The 23356-nt window shown below is 48.9% G+C and overlaps 1 protein-coding gene across 1 annotated transcript in view; it reads left to right on the forward strand.

Moving 5' to 3' along the window:
- The window catches only part of LOC119966923 (dynein heavy chain 8, axonemal-like), a 1786259-nt gene that overhangs the window by 1616739 nt on the left and 146164 nt on the right, over positions 1–23356 (forward strand). Inside the window, exons 78-80 of the mRNA XM_038798881.1 lie at positions 342–594; positions 16227–16417; positions 23012–23133. Coding sequence (XP_038654809.1) covers positions 342–594; positions 16227–16417; positions 23012–23133 — 566 coding nt within the window. The remainder of the gene's footprint in view (positions 1–341; positions 595–16226; positions 16418–23011; positions 23134–23356) is intronic.

Here is a 23356-nt window from a genome sequence, read left to right on the forward strand (position 1 = left end):
AATCCCTTCTGCTGAGATTTTGCATCAGTCAGCTAAAAACAGTCACTCATTTGAATAAGATATCACCCGACAATCTATACCAGCCTGTCTTCAGTAAAGGAAAGATACCATGGTGCCTTCAAAGAATAATCTGTCAATACATCTTCTTGAACACAGCTTCAAACTGATTGAGTTTTGTCAACCTTCTTAGTGGGGAGACAGTCATGCTCTTGCGAAGTATAAACACCGACATTGGGTCAAAAGAATTGTTTCTGTGATATAAACGCTTGTTGGTACTTTGTTAATTGAAATTATAATTGTGAGGAATGAGTTCTTGATCAGCTCAATGGACATCTTTTCAGGTTCACTGGTGGATGATGAGTCTTTGATTGGTGTCCTTCAGACAACAAAGTCAACAGCGACTGAAGTTAGTGAGAAGCTGCATGTCGCAGCCGAGACAGAGATCAAAATTAACCTGGCACAGGAGGAATACCGGCCAGCAGCCACGCGCGGTAGTATCCTGTACTTCCTCATCACTGAAATGAGCATGGTTAACATCATGTACCAGACATCACTTGCACAATTTCTAAAATTATTTGACCTCTCCATGGCCAGGTAAGCTTCTCAATAGTGTCCTAATGAATATTGCCAGCTACCTTCCATTCAGTAATGGAAAGGAATGGGTATATTATGAACATACAAATATACAAAATAGGAGCAGAGATGCCTATTCGGCCCCTTGAACCAGCTCTGCCATTCAATAACATCATGACTGATCTGTTTGTGTTGAGTTTCACCTTCCCATCTATCCTCAATAACCTTTGATTCTCTTGCCCAGCAAGAATCTATCGACCCCTGTCTTTAAAATATTCAGTGGAGGGAGTGAATGTTTGTGGAAGGAGGAGCAATCAAGTGGGCTGCTTTGTCCTGGATGGTGTCGAGCTTCTTGAGTTTTAATTGCTGATGCACGTGGGTTGAATGAAACATTAACAGAGGTTTATTAAATAGGCCTTCACTGTATAAAGGCAGGTTCTAGACTAAGGGCAAAAGCCTGCAAAGTAGCCAATGATAAATAAAATAGCTTATTGTCACAAGTAGGCTTCAATTAAGTTGCTGTGAAAAGCCCCTAGTCGCCACATTCCGGCGCTTGTTCGGGGAGGCTGGTACGGGAATTGAACCATGCTGCTGGCCTGCCTTGGTCTGCTTTCAAAGCCAGCGATTTAGCCCTGTGCTAAACCAGCCCCTACTTGGACCATTTTCCACATGGCTGGGTAGATACTACTGTTGTAGTTGGTACGGAAAAGCTTGGCTAGGGGTGCAGCAGATTCTTGAGCACAGGTCTTATATACTATTGCTGGAATATTGCCAGGGCCCATAGCCTTTGCCGTATCCAGTCCCTTCAGCCATTTCTTAATATCACATGGAGTGAATTAAGTTGGCTGGAGACCGACATCTGTGATGTTGGGAACCTCAAGAGGAGGATGAGTTTTCACATATGTCTTTTTCACATATGTGCTGGGCTCCTCCATTATTGAGAATGTGGAGCCTCTTCCTCCAATGAATTGTTTAATTGGATGTGGCAGGACTGCAGAGATTATACCTGACACGTTTGTTGTGGAATTGTTTAGCTCTGTCTATTACTTGCTGCTTATGCTCTTTCTTATGTGACAGATCCTGCATTGTTATGACAGGGTCAGGTCTCTTTCTTTAAGGCAGTGTCATAAGGTTGTCTCTTTCTCGAAGTAGAGTATCCAGACATCTCGGTATAGTAGATATTCTTGAGAGCTAACTGTATTTGATAGTGCATTGAGAGCTGAGATGGTTTTGTTTTATGAGTGGTAATAAAGATAGAAGCTAAGGGTTTGTAGGATCTCTTATTTTATCTTCTAATGAGAGACGATTGTCCTGTTGATTGGAGGTGTCAAAATACAACTTTATTTCTAATCATTCACTTTAATGCACTTGCATGTGAACTAAATCAAAACTTAGAAACAAAATACCAAACAATACACGAGTTGGTCAAATACATGGCAAACAAAATCATTAATCATAAAAACATAAATAAATCACTTTTAAAATAAACAAATAGGATGATTCATGAATTCAGAAAGGCAGGAACTCAGGAGGCCGACCTCGGCCACGAGGTCCTACTTTAAGCGAATCCTTATTGATGGTCTAATCCATCATTTAGGGGTGAGACCATCAGCTGAGTCCTCCTGATTTGTTCAAACAGATGTCTGTTACTTAAAGGATGATTTATTAATCAAACACTGGCCATTAATTAAGATTGACTTGTATCTATCAGGAATAATTCAGCATCTACGTGCACAGCCTCATGAGAATAGGTTTCTCACGCTAATGCTAGCTAAAGACCTTACTGTAACTAATTAGTTGATACATTCTTATTGCTAAATGCACTGAAATACAATAGTCCATTCATTATATGAAACATTCATTGAAACAATGTCTAAATTTGTACTGACAAAACCCTAAAGTTCAATAGTTAATTCATTATCTGAAACAATGACTATCTTTTCACGGTCATGGCATTTTGAATAATTCCACCCTTTTGCTATGCACTCAATTATTACCAATTAATAAACCAATAATCTATCAGGGTTATTGTGATACTGTATTGTTGAAGGGATAATTATAAGCTATGTTCTTGTGTGGTGTTAAAGATATTTTAATCCTGTGTTCGTAGTAAAGTTTGTTTTAATAAACCATATCCCTAGTTCTTCATCAAATCACTCGTGCAACGAAGTATCCTTTCCTCACAGTCTTGCAAAATTAAAATAAAATATTGGGGTTTCTGTCCAGAATCTCTTGTACACTCCAGAGGAAGCAAGCCCAGTCTATCTAAGCTTTCTTTATAAAGCAACCTGGTCATTCCAGTTATCAATCTTATAACCCTCCATTGAACTGCCTCCAATGTATTTACATCCCTTGTTAAATAAGGAGACCAAAACGTCTCACAGTATTCGAGTTGTGAGGCTTGATTCTCTGCCGACCACCGCTGGTCGCGGAGTTCCCAATGCGTCAGAGAAACCAGCATCGGGGAAAAAAAATTGGAATCCATTTACGATGATTTGGTCCCCCAAGTGGGGCAGCATCGATGTTCGCAGGCTGGACACTGGATTCACCACACCTCCATGATCCTCCGGCCCTCTGGGCTGGGACTAGATTGGTAGAAGTATTTGCCAGTGTGGCCCTCATGCAGTGGACCTTGTGGTGAAACAAATGGGTAGATATTTAAGGTAGGTAGCCCCAAAGTCCATCGCCCACAATTCAAATCCTGCCCATAATCTTGATTATACATCTCAAGGAGGTAAGTGCTTTCACTTCCTCTTTTTCTCAGCAGACAGCACTTAACTACATTTGAAGTGATGTGGAGATGCCGGCTTTGGACTGGGGTGAACACAGTAAGAAGTCTTACAACACCAGGTTAAAGTCCAACAGGTTTGTTTCAAACACTAGCTTTCGGAGCGCAGCTCCTTCCTCACCTGAGGAAGGAACAGTGCTCCGAAAGCTAGTGTTTGAAACAAACATGTTGGACTTTAACCTGGTGTTGTAAGGCTTCTTACTTTTGAATTGGTCATGACCTGTCAATCATGGCTCGATGTTTATAATCATTGCAGCTATTTTCACTGCAGGCTATTTGAGATCCATTCAGGTATGAAGTGAAATTAAAATAATTAATCCAGACATCTGGCTGTCTGCAAGCTGTCAATTACAGGCTACTAAAAAAAATTTTTTTGAAGTGAATCGAATAGAAGCCTTGCAGATCAAAGGATCTGAGGAGCTTTAAAGCATTCATAATTGTTTTTGCTTTCTGTTAAGTTCCATTTGCTGCTTTCTCGACATCTGCCTGAGGCAGCAGGTGTAAGACATGGGTAGGAAAAGAAACAGTGATTTTTCACTGGATTGTTCTTTAGCTTAGACCTGGACTACTCTTTAGCTTCCAGGCAGCAGTATCTGATGGGGAGAGGTGTTTCCTGTTATGGGGGATTCCCTGTTATGGGAGGTACACTACTAGGGGGGGCGGTCTCTGATGAGCGTCTGTGGTTGGGCTCTCTGATCAGGATCACTGGAGGGGGACTCTGATGAAGATCTCTGGTGGGGGTCTCTCATGAGTTCCTCTGGTGGGGGTCTCTGATGAGGATCTCTGGTGGGTGTCTCTGATGAAGATCTCTGGTGGGGGTCTCTCATGAGTTTCTCTGGTGGGGGTCTCTGATGAGGATCTCTGTTGGGAGTCTCTGATGGGGAGACTGAGGAGGGTCTCTGATGGGGAGACTGAGGAGGGTCTCTGATGGGGACACTGAGGAGGGTCTCTGATGGGGAGACTGAGGAGAATCTCTGAAGGGGAGACTGAGGAGGGTCTCTGAGGGGGAGACAGAGGAAAGCCTCTGTTGGGGAGACTAAGGAGGGCGTCTGATAAGGATCTCTGGTTGGAGTCTCTGATGACGATTTCTGGTGGGCGTCTCTGATGAGGATATCTGGTGGGTGTCTCGAATGAGGGACTGGTTTAGCTCACTGGGCTAAATCGCTGGCTTTTAACACAGACCAAGCAGGCCAGCAGCACGGTTCGATTCCTGTACCAGCCTCCCCAGACAGGCGCCGGAATATGGCAACTAGGGGCTTTTCACAGTAACTTCATTGAAGCCTACTCGTGACAATAAGCGATTTTCATTTCATTTCATCTGGTGGGGGTCTCTGATGAGGAATACTGGTGGGGGTCTCTGATGAGAATTTCTGGTGGGGGTCTCTGATGAGCATCTCTAGTGGGAGGGTCTAATGACAATCTCTGGGGAGGGTCTCTGATGAGCATCTCTGGTGGGGGTCTCTGATGAGCATCTCTAGTGGGAGGGACTAATGACGATCTCTGGTGAGGGTATCTGATGAGTATCTCTGGTGGGGGTCTCTGATGAGCATCTCTGGTGGGGGTCTCTGATGAGCATCTCTAGTGGGAGGGTCTAATGACGATCTCTGGGGAGGGTCTCTGATGAGCATCTCTGGTGGGGGTCTCTGATGAGGATCTCCGATTGTGGTCTCTGATTAGGATCTCCGGTTGGGGTCTCTGATTAGGATCTCTGGTGAGGATCTCTGGTGGGGGGGTCTCTGAAGGGGAAACTGAGGTGGGTCTCTGATGGGGAGACTGAGGAGGGTCTCTGATGGGGAGACAGAGGAAGGTCTCTGATGGGGAGACTAGGGAGGGTCTCTGATGAGGATCTCTGGTTGAAGTCTCTGATGAGGAAAACTGGGGGGGATTTCTGATGAGGATCTGTGATGGTGGTCTCTGGTGAGGATCTCTGGTGGGGGGTCTCTGATGGGGATACTGAGGAGGGTCTCTGATGGGGAGACTGAGGAGGGTCTCTGATGGGGAGTCAGAGGAAGGTCTCTGATGAGGATCTCTGGTTGGAGTCTCTGATGAGGATCTCTGGTGGGCGTCTCTGATGAGGATACCTGGTGGGGGTCTCTGATGCAGGTCTCAGGTAGGGATCTCTGGTGAGGATCTCTGCTGGGGAGACTGAGGAGGGTCACTGATGGGGACACTGAGGTGGGTCTCTGATGGGGAGACTGAGGAGGGTCTCTGAAGGGGAGACAGAGGAAGGTCTCTGTTGGGGAGACTAAGGAGGGCGTCTGATAAGGATCTCTGGTTGGAGTCTCTGATGACGATTTCTGGGGGGATCTCATATGAGGATCTGGTGGGGGTCTCTGATGAGGATCTCTGGTGGGTGTCTCGGATGAGGATATCTGGTGGGTGTCTCGGATGAGGAGCTGGTTTAGCTCACCAGGCTAAATCGCTGGCTTTTAAAGCAGACCAAGCAGGCCAGCAAGCACGGTTCGATTCCCGTACCAGCCTCCCCAGACAGGCGCCGGAATATGGCGACTAGGGGCTTTTTACAGTAACTTCATTGAAGCCTACTCGTGACGATAAGCGATTTTCATTTCATTTCATCTGGTGGGGGTCTCTGATGAGGAACACTGGTGGGGGTCTCTGATGAGGATTTCTGGTGGGGGTCTCTGATGAGGATCTCTAGTAGGAGGGTCTAATGACGATCTCTGGTGGGGGTCTCTGATGAGCATCACTGGTGGGCGTCTCTTGTGGGGGTCTCTGATGAGGATCTCTGGTGGGGGACTCTGATGAGGATCCCTGGTGGGGCTCCCAATGGGGAACACTGGTGGGGGTCTCTTATGAGGATCCCTGGTGGGGGTCTCTGGTGAGGATCTCTGGTGGGGTCTCTGATGAGGATCTCTGGTGGGGGTCTCTTATGAGGATCCCTGGTGGGGGTCTCTGATGGGGTACGCTGATGGGTGTCTCTGATGAGGATCTCTGGTAGGGGTCTCTGGTGAGGATCGCTGGTGGGGGTCTCTGATGGGGAGATTGAGGAGGGTCTCTGATGGGGAGACTGAGGATGTTCTCTGATCGGGAGACTGAGGAGGGTCTCTGATGGGGAGACTGGGGAGAGTCTCTGGAGGATCTCCGGTTGGGGTCTCTGATGAGGATCGCTGGTGGGGGTCTCTGGTGAGTATCTCTTGTGGGGGTCTCTGATGGGGAAACTGAGGAGGGTCTCTGATGGGGAGACTGAGACGGGTCTCTGATGGGGAGACAGAGGAAAGTTTCTGATGGGGAGACTGGGGAGGGTCTCTGATGAGAATCTCTGGTTGGAGTCTCTGATGAGGAAAACTGGTGGGGATTTCTGATGAGGATCTGTGATGGTGGTCTCTGGTGAGGATCTCTGGTGGGGGGTCTCTGATGGGGAAACTGAGGAGGGTCTCGGATGGGGAGACAGAGGAATGTCTCTGATAAGGATCTCTGGTTGGAGTCTCTGATGAGGATCTCTGGTGGGCGTCTCTGATGAGGATACCTGGTGGGGGTCTCTGATGCAGGCCTCAGGTAGGGATCTCTGGTGAGGATCTCTGCTGGGGAGACTGAGGAGGGTCACTGATGGGGACACTGAGGAGGGTCTTTGATGGGGAGACAGAGGAAGGTCTCTGATGGGGAGACTGGGGAGGGTCTCTGATTAGAAGACGGAGGAGGGTCTCTGTTGGGGAGACTGAGGAGGACGTCTGATGAGGATCTCTGGTAGGGATCTCTGATGAGGATCTCCGGTTGGGGTCTCTGATGAGGATCCCTGGTGGGGTCTCTGGTGAGTATCTCTTGTGGGGGTCTCTGATGGGGAAACTGAGGAGGGTCTCTGATGGGGAGACAGAGGAAGGTCTCTGATGGGGAGACTGGGGAGGGTCTCTGATGAGGATCTCTGGTTGAAGTCTCTGATGAGGAAAACTGGTGGGGATTTCTGATGAGGAACTGTGATGGTGGTCTCTGGTGAGGATCTCTGGTTGGAGTCTCTGATGAGGATCTCTGGTGGGCGTCTCTGGTGAGGATACCTGGTGGGGGTCTCTGATGCAGGTCTCTACTGGGGGTCTCTGATGAAGATCTCTGGTGTTGTGTCTCTGATGAGGATATCTGGTGGGGGTCTCTGATGAAGATCTCTGGTGGGAGTCTCTGATGAGGATCTCTGGTGTTGTGTCTCTGATGAGGATATCTGGTGGGGTCTCGGATGAGGATCTCTTGTGGGATGGTCTAATTTGGATCTCTGGTGGGCGTCTCTGATGAGGATCTCTGGTGGGGGTCTCTGATGAGGATCCCTGGTGGGGGGACTCTGATGGGGAGACAGAGGAATGTCTCTGATGGGGAGACTGGGGAGGGTCTCTGATGGGGAGACTGGGGAGGGTCTCTGATGAGGATCTCTGGTGGGGGTCTCTGATGAGGATCTCTGGTGGGGGTCTCTGATGGGGAGACCGAGGAGGGTCTCTAATGGGGAGACTGTTGAGGGTCTCTGATGAGGATCTCTGGTTGGAGTCTCTGGTGAGGATATCTGGTGGGGGTCTCCAATGAGGATCTCTGGTGGGCGTCCCAGATGAGGATCTCTGGTGGGGGTCTCTGATGAGGATCTCTGATGGGTGTCTCTGGTGAGGATCTCTGGTGGGGGTCTCTGATGGGGAGACCGAGAAGGGTCTCTAATGGGGAGACTGGGGAGGGTCTCTGATGAGGATCTCTGGTTGGAGTCTCTGGTGAGGATCTCTGGTGGGCGTCTCTAATGAGGATCTCTGGTGGGGGTCTCTGATGAGGTTCTCTGGTGGGGGTTTCCGATGAGGATCTCTGATGGGTGTTTCTGGTAAGGATCCCCGGGTGGGCTTCTCTGATGAGGATCTATGGTTGGGTCTTTGATGAGGATCTCTGGTTGTGGTTTCTGATGAGGATCTCTGGTGGGGGTCTCTGGTGAGGATCCCTGATGGGGGTCTCTGATGATGATCCTGGGTGGGCGTCTCTGATGAGTTCTGTGGTGGGGGTCTCTGACGAGGAACTCTGGTGGCGTTCTCTGATGGACGACTGAGGAGTGTCTCTGATGAAGATCTCTGCTGGGGGTCTCTGATGACGATCTCTGGTGGGGGTCTCTGATGAGGATCTCTGGTGGTGGTCTCTGATGAGGATCTCTGGTGGGGGTGTCTGATGAGGATCTGTGTTGGGGGTCTCTGATGAGGATCTCTGGTGGGGGTCTCTGATGAGTATCTGTGGTGGAGGTCTCTGATGAGGATCTCTGGTGGGGGTCTCTGATGAGCATCTCTGGTGAGGGTCTCTGATGAGGATCTGTGGTGGGGGTCTCTGATGAGGATCTCTGGTGGTGGTCTCTGATGAGGATCTCTGGTGGTGGTCTCTGATGAGGATCTCTGGTGGGGGTCTCTGATGAGTATCTGTGGTGGAGGTCTCTGATGAGGATCTCTGGTGGGGGTCTCTGATGAGCATCTCTGGTGGGGGTCTCTGATGAGGATCTGTGGTGGGGGTCTCTGATGAGGATCTCTGGTGGTGGTCTCTGATGAGGATCTCTGGTGGGGGTCTCTGATGAGGATCTCTGGTGGTGGTCTCTGATGAGGATCTCTGGTGAGGGTCTCTGATGAGGATCCTGGGTGGGCGTCTCTGATGAGCTCTGTGGTGGGGGTCTCTGACGAGGATCTCTGGTGGGGGTCTCTGATGGACGACTGAGGAGGGTCTCTGATGAAGGTCTCTGCTGGGGGTCTCTGATGAAGATCTCTGGTGGGGGTCTCTGATGAGGATCCCGGGTGGGAGTCTCTGATGAGGATCTGTGGTGGGGGTCTCTGATGAGGAACTCTGGTGGGGGTGTCTGATGAGGATATCTGGTGGGGGTCTCTGATAAGGATCTCTGGTGGGGGTGTCTGATGAGGATCTGTGTTGGGGGTCTCTGATGAGGATCTCTGGTGGGGGTCTCTGATGAGGATCTGTGGTGGGGGTCTCTGATGAGGATCTCTGGTGGGGGTCTCTGATGAGGATCTGTGGTGGGGGTCTCTGATGAGGATCTCTGGTGGGGGTCTCTGATGAGCATCTCTGGTGGGGGTCTCTGATGAGGATCTGTGGTGGGGGTCTCTGATGAGGATCTCTGGTGGGGGTCTCTGATGAGGATCTCTGGTGGGGGTCTCTGATGAGGATCTCTAGTGGGGGTGTCTGATGAGGATCTCTAGTGGGAGGGTCTGATGGAGCGACTGAGGACGTTGTCTGATGTGGTTCTTTGGTGTGGGGGTTGAAGAGTGGGTCCAGAGACCTTTATGCGTGCATCCTGGGTGGGCGGGGGGGGCGCTGGGTGATCCAACAATTACCACGGTAGTGGCGAGTATGCCCCTTCTTTTCGGTGAGGGTCGGGATTTGTATTGCCGTGGGTCGGGGGGGGGGGGGAGGGGGGGGGGGGGGTGGGGGACTTCGCTATTGGGCCATCCACTCAAAATGATAGACTGACAGCGGGATTCATGATGGAATCTCTTCTACTCCCCGCAATGCATCAATTTGCACTGCAGGGGTCACTGAATCTGGATGCTGCTCTCAGCATCTGCACAAAGCAGATGTGATTCAGCTCTATCGGGAGAACAGAGCCTCCTGAATGGAAAATGCAGCCGTAGCCTCACTCAAGCCCTACATAAACAAAATGTAACGTCATTATTTTTATGTTCCATTCCAGTGATATTGAAGTGGAGATGCCGGCGTTGGACTGGGGTGAGCACAGTAAAAAGTCTTACACCACCAGGTTGAAGTCCAACAGGTTTGTTTCAAACACTAGCTTTCGGAGAACTGCTCCTTCCTGAGGTGAATGGCGAGGTATGTTGCAGAAACATATATATAGACAAAGTCAGAGATGCCAGACAATGCTTTGAATGCGAGCATTTGCAGGTAATTAAATCTTTACAGATCCAGAGATAGGGGTAACCCCAGGTTAAAGAGGTGTGAATCGTCTCAAGCCAGGACAGTTGGTAGGATTTCGCAAGCCCAGGCCAGATGGTGGGGGGTGAATGTAATGTGACATGAATCCCAGGTCCCGATTGAGGCCGCACTCATGTGTGCGGAACTTGGCTATAAGTTTCTGCTCGGCAATTCTGCATTGTCGCGCGTCCTGAAGGCCGCCTTAGAGAAAGCTTGTCTGAAGATCAGAGGCTGAATGCCCTTGACTGCTGAGGTGTTCCCCGACTGGAAGGGAACATTCCTGCCTGGTGATTGTCGCGCAATGTCCGTTCATTCGTTGTCGCAGCGTCTGCATGGTCTCGCCAATGTACCACGCTTCGGGACACCCTTTCCTGCAGCGTATGAAATGAAAATGAAAATCGCTTATTGTCACAAGTAGGCTTCAAATGAAGTTACTGTGAAAGCTCCTAGTCACCACATTCCGGCGCCTGTTCGGGAGGTTGGTACGGGAATTGAACCCACGCTGCTGGCCTTGTTCTGCTTTGCAAGCCAGCTGTTTAGCCCGCTGTGCTAAACCAGCCCCTTGTGAGGTAGACAACGTTGGCCGAATCGCACGAGTATGTACCATGTACCTGGTGGGTGGTGTTCTCACGTGTAATGGTGGTACCCATGTCGATGATCTGGCACATCTTGCAGAGATTACCATGGCAGGGTTGTGTGGTGTCGTAGATGCTGTTCTGAAGGCTGGTAGTTTGCTGCAAACAATGGTTTGTTTGAGGTTGCGCGGTTGTTTGAAGGCCAGTAGTGGGGGTGTGGGGATGACTTTGGCAAGATGTTCATCTTCATCGATGATGTGTTGAAGGCTGCAAAGAAGATGTCGTAGTTTCTCTGCTCTGGGGAAGTACTGGACAATAAAGGGTACTCTGTCGGTTGTGTCCCTTGTTTGTCTTTTGAGGAGGTTGGTTTGTTTTTTTGCTGTGGCACATTGGAACTGTTGATAGATGAGTCGAGTGCCATATCCCGTTTGTACGAGGGCATCTTTCTGCGTTTGTAGATGTCTGTTATGCTCCTCCTTGTCTGAGCAGATCCTGTATATGGAGGTCTTGTCCATAGGGGATGGCTTCTTTAATGTGTTTAGGGGGGAAGTTGGAGAAGTGGAGCATTGTGAGGTTATCTGTGGGCTTGCGGTAAAGCAAAGTGCTGAGGTGACTGTCCTTGATGGAGATCAGTGTGTCCAAGAATGCATCGATTCTGGAGAGTAGTCCATCGTGAGTCTGATGGTGGGATGAAACTTATTGATGTCATCGTGCAGTTGTTTCAGTGATTCTTCGCCATGGGTCCAAAGGAAAAAAATGTCATCGATGTATCTGGTGTATAACGTCAGTTGAAGGTCCTGTGCGGTGAGGAAGTCTTATTCAAACTTGTGCATGAAGATGTTGGCGTATTGAGGTGCAAATTTGGTCCCCATGGCTGTTCCGTGCATCTGGATGAAGAACTTGTCATCGAAGGTGAAGAAGTTATGAGCCAGAATGAAGCGGATGAGTTGCAGAATTGCGTCTGGAGATTGGCAGTTGGTGTTGAGTACTGAGGCTGTTGCAGCAATACCGTCGTCATGGGGGATGCTGGTGTAGAGTGCTGAGACGTCCATTGTGACGAGGAATGTTCCTGGTTCAACTAGTCCATGGGTGCTGAGTTTCTGTAAGAAGTCCGTCGTATTGCGACAGAAGGTGGGCATTCCTTGTCCAATGGGTTTCAAGATGCCCTCGATGTAGCCAGAGAGGTTCTCACACAGGGTCCTATTGCCTGATATAATAGGATGGCCTGGTGTGTTGGCCTTGTGTATTTTCGGGAGGCAGTAGAGATCTCCAATGCGGGGATTACGTGGGATGATAGCAATAGGGTGAGCATGTAGGGTGCTATTCCCTTCCAGTCGGGGAACATTTCAGCAGTCAAGGGCATTCAGTCTCTGACCTTCGGGTAAGAGTTCTCCAAGGCAGCCTTCAGGAGGCGCAACAACGCAGAATTGCCGAGCAGAAACTTATAGCCAAGTTCCGCACACATGAGTATGGCCTCAACCGAGACCTTGGATTCATGTCGCATTACATTCATCCCCCATCATCTGGCCTGGGCTTGCAAAATCCTACCAACTGTCCTGGCTTGAGACAATTGACACCTCTTTAACGTGCCCCATCTGGACCTGTAAAGACTTAATAACATGCACAGACTCGCATTCAAAGTATCGTCTTGCATTTTTGACTTTATATATATGTTTCTGGAACCTACATCTTCATTCACCTGAGGAAGGAGCAGTGCTCCGAATTCGAAATAAACCTGTTGGACTTTAACCTCGTGCTCTAAGACTTCTTCCCAAAATTTTAGAATAAGAGGTAGCAAATTTAAAACAGATCTGAAGAGAAACTACTTCTCCCAAAGGGTTGGTAATCTGTGGAATTGGCTACCCCAGAGTGCAGTAGATGCTGGGACAGTGATTACATTTAAGGAGGAGTTAGACAGATTTTTAATTGGTAATGGGCTGAAGGGTTATGGAGGATGGGCAGAATGATGGAGCTGAGGCCAGGATGGGATCAGCCATGATCGCATTGAGGGTGTTCAGCTCAGGAGGCTAAATTGGCTACTCCTGCTCCTAGGTCATGTGGTCTGGGGAGGAGATGCTCTGGCTGATTTTACAATCCAGCTCTTGGTCTGTAACATTGTAGGTAACAGATCTGGAACATATCAGACATGATAGAATGGCAGAGCAGGGTCGAATGACTAATTCAGCTCCTATATCTTACAAACTTATGAACTTATGGTATAGTTCTCCTCTGCACTCTCTTTAACATCCTTCCTTAAATAAGGTGCAGAGAACTGAACACAGTACTACAAATGTGGTCTGACCAATGATTTGTAAAGATCATGCAAACATCACTGTTTTGCTTTTATATTCTATGCCTCTATTAATGAACCCAAGGATGCTTTAAGCCTTCTTAACAACTGTTTCAACTTGCCTGGCCACCTTCAGAGAATTATGCACTTGAACCCCAAGGTCCCTCGGCTCCTGAACTCCCCTTGAAGTTATACCATTGAGCCTGTGTTGTCTCCCCACAATTCCTCTCCAAACTGCACCATCTCCCATTTCTCTGCATTGAAATGTATCTGACAGGTGTCTGCCCATTTTGCCAACTTGTCAATGTCCCTCTGAAGTCCCTCAACATCATTCTCACTTCACTATTCTCCCTAGCTTGGTATCATCTGAAAATTGATGTCAAGCTGACAGGTCTGAGGTTTCCTGCTTTATCTTTTGTCCCTTTTTTAACATTTGAAATCTGCCAGTTCCCACGGACTACAAATGTGTTCAGAGAGGCCTGAACAACTTCTGTCAATTGCTCCGCAATTTACTTCCTTATATCCCTCAGAAATCTAGGATGCATCCAATCTGGGCCTGGCAACCTCTCTACCTGAAGTGCTGCCATCTTTTTCAACACCCACATTTTCAACTGGGCCTTTGTCACCATCTTCTAGTTTTGTATAGACTGAGCAAAGCACTCTGCCATACCATCTGCTTCAGTGCAGCTTACCCTGCTTGTCCCTTATGGGCTCCACTCGAACTTTCACTAATCTTTTGCGATTAATATGTTTGAAGAACATTTTATGGATCATAGAATTCCTGGTGTAGAAGAAGTCTATTGCGACCATCATGTCTGTACTGACCCTCCAAAGTAGCACTCCACCTGCCCCACTCGCAGTGACCTTTGGACACTAAGGGCAATTTAGCATGTCCAATCCACCTAACCTGCATATCTTCAGATTGTGGGAAGAAACTGGAGTACCCGGAGGAAACCCACGCAGACACGGGAATAATGTGCAAACTCCACACAATCAGCCAAGCTTCGAATTGAGACCAGGCCTTTGGTGCTGCCAGGCAGCAGTGCTGACCATTGTACCAACATGCCACCCCTTTACCTTTGGATTTGAATCCCATAATCTTTCCTTTCAAAGTCTCTCATTTCTCATCCACTGTTTTAACCACCAAATTCTGTTTCCAATCAACCTGCTCCATTTCGCATTTTAGACCCTGAAAATCTGCCCTTTTCCAGCCTGGTATTTTAATCCGTGACATATTTTTATCCTTTTCCAATTTAATAAACTAGAATACTGTGCTTTGTCAAATACATGAGAGAGTTGATGCTGAGAGGATGTTTCCCTTTGAAGAGAGAGACTAGAACCAGGAAACACAGTTCAAAAACAAGTGGGGTTGGCTTCTCTGTTTCAAAGACTAAATGTTGATGCCGGGACAGATTTGGTGAACTTCTACGACAGCATAATTGGCTCCACCCCGGAACAATTAATCAACCATTAATGGGCTATCACCGGTGCCAGGTGGATCACGATTAATTCCAATGAAAAATAGTGTCAGATTTGCTGGGACCACGATTAACATTTGAGAGGCTGACAAGCTGCAGCCACACATTAGCACTCTACTCCCCACACATACTCATTCCAGCCAACAGGATGGCACTGGTTGCACTGAAGCACGTTCATCCCATTGATAGGCCGGCTGGGGCCAGAGGCTATCTAGGGGGGTGGCCTAGGGAGACACCCATACGACCTGTCGCACTAAGTTTACAGTGGGCAGTAGGCGGCATGCGCAGCCGCATAGCTGCCTTGCAGGCTGCAGTAATGGTGTACCACGCCCTTCCACCCCAACCCCATAGCCCACCTGTGGCCACTTCCCTGCCAGAAGCCACGTGACCAGCAGCACAACTGTCAACACACTATGGTGATGTTAGACACTTTTCGTACCCCCTCTCTCCCTCATCGGCCAAGGCTCCTGTTCCCAGATTTTTGAAACCACAAGTGAAACTTGGTGTCAGTAATTCCTCCTAGCAGAGATGGAGCATTGTGGAGGCCCTGGAGAATACCAGGTCAGGCCCGCTCATCATATGCGGACGGTGTTTACTGTATGTTCCGAAAAGAATGCATTGACACCTATGTCTAGTTACCCGGTCATGGCCTTCTGGTGGGCACCCGGTGCCAGCCATGACTTCGGCCTCATGACCGATTCTCCGCCCAATCGCCTTTCCCGATTCCCGGCGTCAGTCAACGGAGAATCCCGCCCATGATCTCACATTTCAGACATATTTGAGGAGAAATATTTCCTTTCATGGGATCATGAATCTTTGGAGTGTTCTTCCCCAGACAGCAGTGGGGCTGCAACAATGAACACTTTTCAGACAGAGTAGACAGATTCTTGACTAATACTGGACTCAAATGTTATTGAAGGTTGGTGGATTGTGTAGTTGAGGCCATAAACAGATCAGCCATGATTGTATTGAGTGCCAGGGCAGGTTCAAGGGGCATTCACTCCAAATGTCTATGTTCATGCACATGTTTTTATAAAAAGTAGCTCTGTATCTCCTCCCAGGTGAATGTTCCCAGAGCAACACTTTGAAGAATGGCGGGTAAGTTATCCTCAATCAACTGCCCAATATTTATCCATCAATAAATAGAAATCAAATAGATTATCTGGGCGGTTATTACATTGCTGTGTAATACTGTGTAGAATGCTACTGTGCTCCCAGCATTGCAACAGGAGAGAAAATGAACATTATTGGCTGCAAATCGTGTGCTCATGAAAGACGTTATGTAAATTTCTCCTTTTACAACCTTAGAAACCTGCTAATGCTGCAAATTAAATAATACCTAAATGTTGGAAACACCTCTGATCTTTCAGACGTTTAGGATAGGCAAGATAACTTGGAGCTTGAGACTCAACAGATTAGTCTAATCAATCATGTGATTCTAGTCAGAACTGAACCATTCATGTAAATAAATAGAAGAATTCAACTTCAAGCTCAACTTTCATTTGCATTCTGCTCGCGAATATATATATATATATATATATGATGCATTTTATATACATGATCCATTTTAAATAAAACCAATCTTCAGTTTTGTCCAACATGCCAGAGTTTTCTGATTTTTTTCCATGTAGATCCAAGAAGTCACCTGTTGCTTCCAAGCGAATCAGAAACATTATTGACTACCTGACGTATGAAGTGTTTAAATATTCAGTGCGTGGTCTTTATGAAAATCACAAGTTCCTTTTCACTTTACTGCTGCCTCTGAAGATTAACCTTGAGAGAGGATTCATCAAGTACAATGAATTCCAGACCCTGATAAAAGGTATGGAATCTTTTCCAGGATCTCATCTGGAAATAAAGAATTACATGACACACATGCCTTTCCATCCTCTGTGTTTCAAATAAGTGTACAGATAGAATGAGATTTTTTAAGCGGTTTAAACATTCCTGATGGCCCACTCGTTTGAGAAAAGTGCAGCACAGCAGAATCTTTGGGTGAAATTCTCCGATGCCCCTGCCAGCAGGTTAAATAGTGGGCAGGAAGGGAGGGTGGGATTCTTTGATCCTGAGTCTAAGTGTTGACGCCGTCGTAAACGCGGTCGCATTTCCCGACAGCGTCAACATGGCCTCAGGATCAGCAATTCTGGCAGCTACAGGGGGCCAGCACGGCACTGGAGCGATCCATGCCACTCCACCTGCCGATCCCAGCGTCAACTGGGTGCTGCGGGGTTTGTGCATGTGCAGTGGCACCGGTGCCAATGTGCGCATGCTCCCTTCTCTGCGCCGATCCAACGCAACATGGCGTAGGGCAACAAGGGCCGGCGCGGAAGAAAGGAGGCCCCCATCCCGAGAGGCCGGCCCGACGATCTGTGGGCCCCGATCGTGGGCCAGGCCACAGCGAGGGCCCCCCGGGGTCGGATCCCCCCCCCCCCCCCTCACAGGCCGCCCCCGGACCCTCCCATGCCGAGGTCCCGCTGGGTAAGACCACATGTGGACGGCGCCGGCGGGACTCGGGTTTTTTGTTACGGCCGCTCGACCCATCCCAGGCCGAGAATTGCCGGGGGAGGGGGCCCTCGTAGAACGGCCCCCGACCGGCGCCACGCCGACCATGCCAGCGCTCTGCGGAGAATCGCGTCCTGGCGTCGGGGCTAGGTGGCGCGATTCGCGCCGGTCGCAGCGATTCTCCGGCCCCGGGCTGAGAGAATCACGCCTGGAGAGTTTGCCAGGAGGCCCAGAAAAGTTTTACACCAACGTGAATTTCCTCCAGGATCTTCCTCTGCAGCCTGCCATGACATATCGGGAAACCCGCTGGAGGCCAGCATGAAACTGATTTCCATCCCGCTGAGGGGATACAAATGAAAGTGGGACCTCCACGCCAGATTCTCGGCAACACCAGTGGGAGAAGACTCCAGTGAATAACATGTGTGGAACAACGTGGAGTGCAGATGTTGCACCTACCTGGAGAATGCCTGGGGCTGCCTCTCGAGTTCGGGATGGAGGCTCCCAGCAACCCTGGACCCCAGAAAACCACAGGTGGGGGGGGGGGGGGAAGCATCATCAGGTGGAATTTCCAGATTCAGTATCCTGGAGGAGGTCCATCTTCCAGCCTCAGAATGTTCCTGCTTATCCATCTGCTTTCCCAGGAGCTCTATCTTCACTTTCAGAAGGCCCATCTTCTTTTCTCAATTATGGATCATTGATGTTCAGCTCATTATCAATATGGCGCCCGGATACCACGGCACACTGTGCACCATGAGGCCTGCCCTGCCACGGAACACAGCGCAAAACCACGGTTGCATAATTAATGAGTTGGTACCGGAAGATTTGGCGTATTTACCTGCTTGCCTTTGCAGTGGGAAGCATTCCACGTTCCCGTCCCCACCAGAGGATTTTGTCGCAGTTTGGGAGAATCCCACCGTTAGGCTATCGTAGTGACCCAACAATGGACATGGTGTACATTGTCACTCAAATTCTGGAAATGCTCAGTGGGTCAAGCTGAATATGTGAGAAGAAGCAGAGTTAATGGTCATGTGGATGTTCAAATTTATGTTCTGGACAGCCAATATAAGCCCTGCATACCTTTACTCAGTTATGCTCTGTAATGGTCTAAGAATATTCGGGAAGATATAATGGGCTCTAAAAGCTTAAAGGGATCACCAGATGTAAAAGAGACAAGATCTTGGGCTGTTAGCAAAGAGTAAGAAACACACACAGACATTTTACTGTCACAGATATACAGAGGAGCGATTATTAATATTGAATAGGCAGCATAAGACCAGTTTTACATTTCATAGTTGTGTCACGTTTAAGTAAATGTGGTAACTGTAAATGCTGCTTCCCTTACTCCAATGAGAGCCCTGTATTAACATTTAATTTACATAGAATTTACAGTGCAGAAGGAGGCCACCTGGCCCATCAAGTCTGCACCGGCCCCCGGAAAGAACACCACACTTAAGCCCACACCTCCGCCCCATACTCGCAACCCAGCAAGCCCACCCAACCCCTTTGGACACTAAGGGCAATTTAGCATGGCCAATCCACCTAACCAGCACGCCATGGACTGTGGGAGAGACCGGAGCACCCGGAGGAAACCCACCGAGACATGAGGTGAACGTGCAGACTCTGCACAGACAGTGACGCAAGGCGGGAATCGAAGCTGGGACCCTGGAGCTGTGAAGCAACTATATTAACCACTGATAAAGGCAGCAAAAGTAAGAGAAGAGCTTCATATTTGCTGAGATTGCAGAATCAAGGGCGGGATTCTATCAGCCCGGGGCCGGGCTGGAGAATCCCTGCAACCGGGCCACGCCCCCCGACGCCGGCACGCGATTCTCCACAGAGCGGAGAATCGGCTCCATTGGCACTGGCGTGGTTAGCGTGGCGCTGGTCCCGGGCCACTCTACACGGCCGGCCCGCTGATCCTCAACCCGGGATGGGCCAAGCGGCCGTAGTTAAAATGCTGAGTCCCGCCGGCACCATCCACACCTGCTCGCAGCCAGCGGGAACTCTGCGTACAAGGGTCGGGTGGTGGCCTGTGTGTGTGTGGGGGGGGGGGGGGGGGAAGGGGGGCTCCGACCCCAGGGCTCCAATGCGGCCTGGCCCACGGTCGGGGCCCACCGATCAGCGGGGCGGCCTCTCTGTCCCCCGGCCTCTTTTCCTAGGCACCAGCCTCTGTACTCCTGCGCCATGTTGCGTCGTGGCTTGCGCGTTGAAGGAGGTCACCGCGCATGTGCGCGTTGGTGCCACTGCGCATGCGCAGATCCCGCGGTGCCCAGTTTGCTCCGGGATCGGCAGCTGTAGTGGCGTATAGGGGCCAGAATTACTCCTGGCAGCGGCCTGTTCACGCACCGGCGTTTACGACAGCATGGACACTCTGCCACGGGATGGGAGAATCCCGCCCCAAATCTTTTGTTCCACTGTATCATTCCAATAAACTTCCTTACTTCATTGCAACTGATATTGTAATTGGATCCATGATTTGCAGAGTCTGATCAGAGCAAGAGTGGCCAAACAGCAAGTTAACTGAGTGTAGTGCTGACCGAATAGCAGTGCCACTCCACACACCCACACAGGTACCCACACAGATACAGGCACACACACAAACTCACATACATAATTACACAGATGCACATGCACTCATACACAGACACACATACACACACATAGGCCAGCACGGTAGCACAGTGATTAGCACTGTTGCTTCACAGCGTCCGGGACCGGGTTCGATTCCTGGCTTTGGTCACTGTCAGTGCGGAGTCTGCACGTTTTCCCGTGTCTGTGTGGGTTTCCTCTGGGTGCTCTGGTTTACTCCCACATGTCCCAAAAGATGTGTTTGTTAGGTGAATTGGACATTTTGAATTCTGCCTCAGTGTACCCGAACGGGCGCCATGTGATGACTAGGGACTTGTCACAGTAACTTCATTGCAGTGTTAATGTAAGCCTACTTGTTGTGGTGATTGTAGATCTGAGTAGATGCAATACAACTGAGCAAGCACTAGAGGGAGCACGGGAGAGCTATAAATACACAGGGACAGGAAATGATGACACACTTCACGGAAGGCAAAACTCGTAGCAGGACACAGACACAAGCAGGCAGCATTTGAGGTAGCCGTAAGTTAAGCTCTGAAGAGAGAACGAATTCACAATAAAGCATCTTCTCCAACTTTGAGACTACGAGCTTTATTAAGACACGAGGAACAACACACTTGTGACACTAATAAAGATTATTATTATCCACTGCAATTCGCATACCGCCACAACCAGTCCACAGCAGACGACATGTCACTGGCTCTGCACTCATCCCTGGAGTATCTCGACAACCAGGGCTTTTACATCAGACTCCTATTCATTGACTACAGCTCCGCCTTCAACATCATAATCCCAGTCAAGTTTATATCAAAGCTCCAAAACCTAGGACTTGGCTCCTTCCTCTGCAACTGGATCCTCGACTTCCTGACCCATCGATCACAATCAGTAAGGATAAACAACAACACCTTCTCCATGATAGTCCTCATTACCGGGGACCTGCTAGGCTACGTACATAACCCCTACTATACTCCTCATATACATACACACACATGTACACACATACACACACAATCACACATATACACACACGCGTACATACACACACACACACACACATACATACACACACAATTACTCACACACACAAGCACAGACAGACAACTGAGGGATTAAATCTGCTTGATCTATGGGATCAATTTATTTTGCAAAATTACATCCTGAAGAAAGAAGTGGAACTAGATTTTGCTAACCCTCATGGCAGAGAAGATATGGCCCAGCCTCCAGAGCACAAAATGGGCTGTGTTACCCATAGTGTGCTGCAAAAAGTGGTCAGGTGAAAAGGATAAGATGTTGTGGTACATTTTCAAAAGCCATGATGTGGAGATGCCGGCGTTGGACTGGGTTGGGCACAGTAAAAATCTTACAACACCAGATTAAAGTCCAACAGGTTTGTTTCGAATCATTGGCTTTCGGAGTGCAGCTCCTTCATCAAGTGAGTCTAAAAAGAACAGGAAGGCTGGATTCAAGAGTGGAGTTAAGGAGAATAAGGTTAGTGCCACTGCTTCAGTGCTTTCTTTTCGAAGGAACTGATTGTCCAGAGCCAGCCATATAATGCACTGATAGTTGAGATAAATGTGATTCAGGTGTATCCATACCATCAAGTCTGTCATGAACAGAGCAGAGGAGTTTGTGCAAAAATGGACCAGTCTGATCAGGACCGTGCCCTTAGAATTTGGAGTGGTACACCCACTGTGCTCTTAGGAAGGAAATTCCAGGATTTTAACCCAGCCAAGGTGAAGGAACAGTGATATATTTCCAAGTAAGGGTGATGTGTGGGTGGTATGTCTTCCCATGAGTCTACTGCCCTTATTGGCAGTTGTTGCTGGTTTGAAAACTGCTATCAAAGTAGCCTTGGTGAGTTGCTAAGTGCATCTGTGATGGAGGGAGTGAATGTTGGAGACGTTGGATGGGGGGGTGGGGGGTGATCAAGTCAACTACTTTGTCTTGGATTGCAGACTGTAGAGTTCCTTGAAAGTTGTTGCAGCTGCACTCATCCAGTGGAGAGCATTCCAACACACTCCGAACTTGGGTCTTATTGATGGTGAACAGGCCTTGGGGCCTCAGGAAGTGAGTTACTGGTCAACAATTTCTGGCTTTGACCTGCTCTAGTAGTCACATGGGCGTGATTTAACCAACACGTTGCGCCCAGCGTGGATCTGGGCCCACCGGTCAAATAGCGGGAACGGCCAAAATCGACATTCATGCCGAACATGAATCAGTTTCTCATCAGTCCATTGTACCCTGAAGGTGGCAACGCAGGTCGATAGAGTGGTCAAGAAGGCATACAGCACGCTTGCCTTCATCGGACGGGGTATTGAGTACAAGAGTTGGTTAGTCCACATTTGGAATACTGCGTGCAGTTCTGGTCACCACATTACCAGAAGGATGTGGATGCTTTAGGGATGGTGCAGAGGAGGTTCACCAGGATGTTGCCTAGTATGGAGGGTGCTAGCTATGAAGAAAGGTTGAGTAGATTAGGATTGTTTTTGTTGGAAAGGTGGAGGTTGAGGGGGGACCTGATTGAGGTCTACACAATTATGAGAGGTATGGACAAGGTGGATAGCAACAAGCTTTTTCCAAGAGTGGGAGTGTCAATTACAAGGGGTCACGATTTCAAGGTGAGAGGGGGAAAGTTTAAGGGAGATGTGCGTGGAAAGCTTTTTACGCAGAGGGTGGTGGGTGCCTGGAACGCTTTACCAGCGGAGGTGGTAGAGGCGGGCACGATAGCGTCATTTAAGATGCAGCTAGACAGATATATGAACGGGCGGGGAACAGAGGGAAGTAGATCCTTGGAAAATAGGCAACAGGTTTAGATAAAGGATCTGGATCGGCGCAGGCTGGGAGGGCCGAGGGTCTGTTCCTGTGCTGTAATGTTCTTTGTTCTTTGTTCATCTAACTGGTCCGCTCCCGATAGCGAGTCCTGGATCTCGTCCAAATATGGCGGGCATATCATTAACCTAAATTTGCATTAATTTCAATCTCATTAACGAGATGGAAGTCTAAGGTAATGGCCTCCTGGGAATTAAGTGGCTCCCCAGCAATAAATCACACGTGCGTCGTTTAGTATCCCTTTTTAAATACGTGAAGCTGTCGCAATAGCTGCTGAGGGGGTCTGAGGAGGTGAGGAGCCATTTCCATTATCGACCATGCAGCTGAAGGGTACTGGAGCTGCTGCCCCAATGCTCGAGGTTAGGGTAGGTTGGTGCTGCACCTAGCATTCCCTCCGGCACTTTCCATTGAACCAGGGCGATCCCCTGGCTTGATTGTCATTTTTGGACTAAGCTTAAAGTTGTTTTACTAAAGGTTAATTCTTTGCCCAATTGTCTAGGTGGAGCAGCCCTTGACCTGAAAGCCAGTCCACAGAAACCTTTCCGCTGGATTCTCGATATGACCTGGTTGAACCTGGTGGAGCTGAGCAAACTCAGTCAGTTTGCAGAGATATTAAACCAGGTATTGTATCTATTTCTTGCTCATGATCATATATCACAATCTGGGTCAACAACAAACAGAAATTATTTCAGTTCAAATTAAACGAATCCTTGAATTAGAATCATAGGATCATAGAATGACTATAGCAGAGAAGGAGGCCATTCGGCCCATCGAGTCTGCACTGACCCTCTGAAAGAGCACCCTACCTAGGACCAATCCCCCACCCTATCCCCGTAACTCCATC

The sequence above is a fragment of the Scyliorhinus canicula genome, chromosome 6 (genome assembly GCF_902713615.1).
Source record: "Scyliorhinus canicula chromosome 6, sScyCan1.1, whole genome shotgun sequence".
Classification (NCBI taxonomy): domain Eukaryota; kingdom Metazoa; phylum Chordata; class Chondrichthyes; order Carcharhiniformes; family Scyliorhinidae; genus Scyliorhinus; species Scyliorhinus canicula.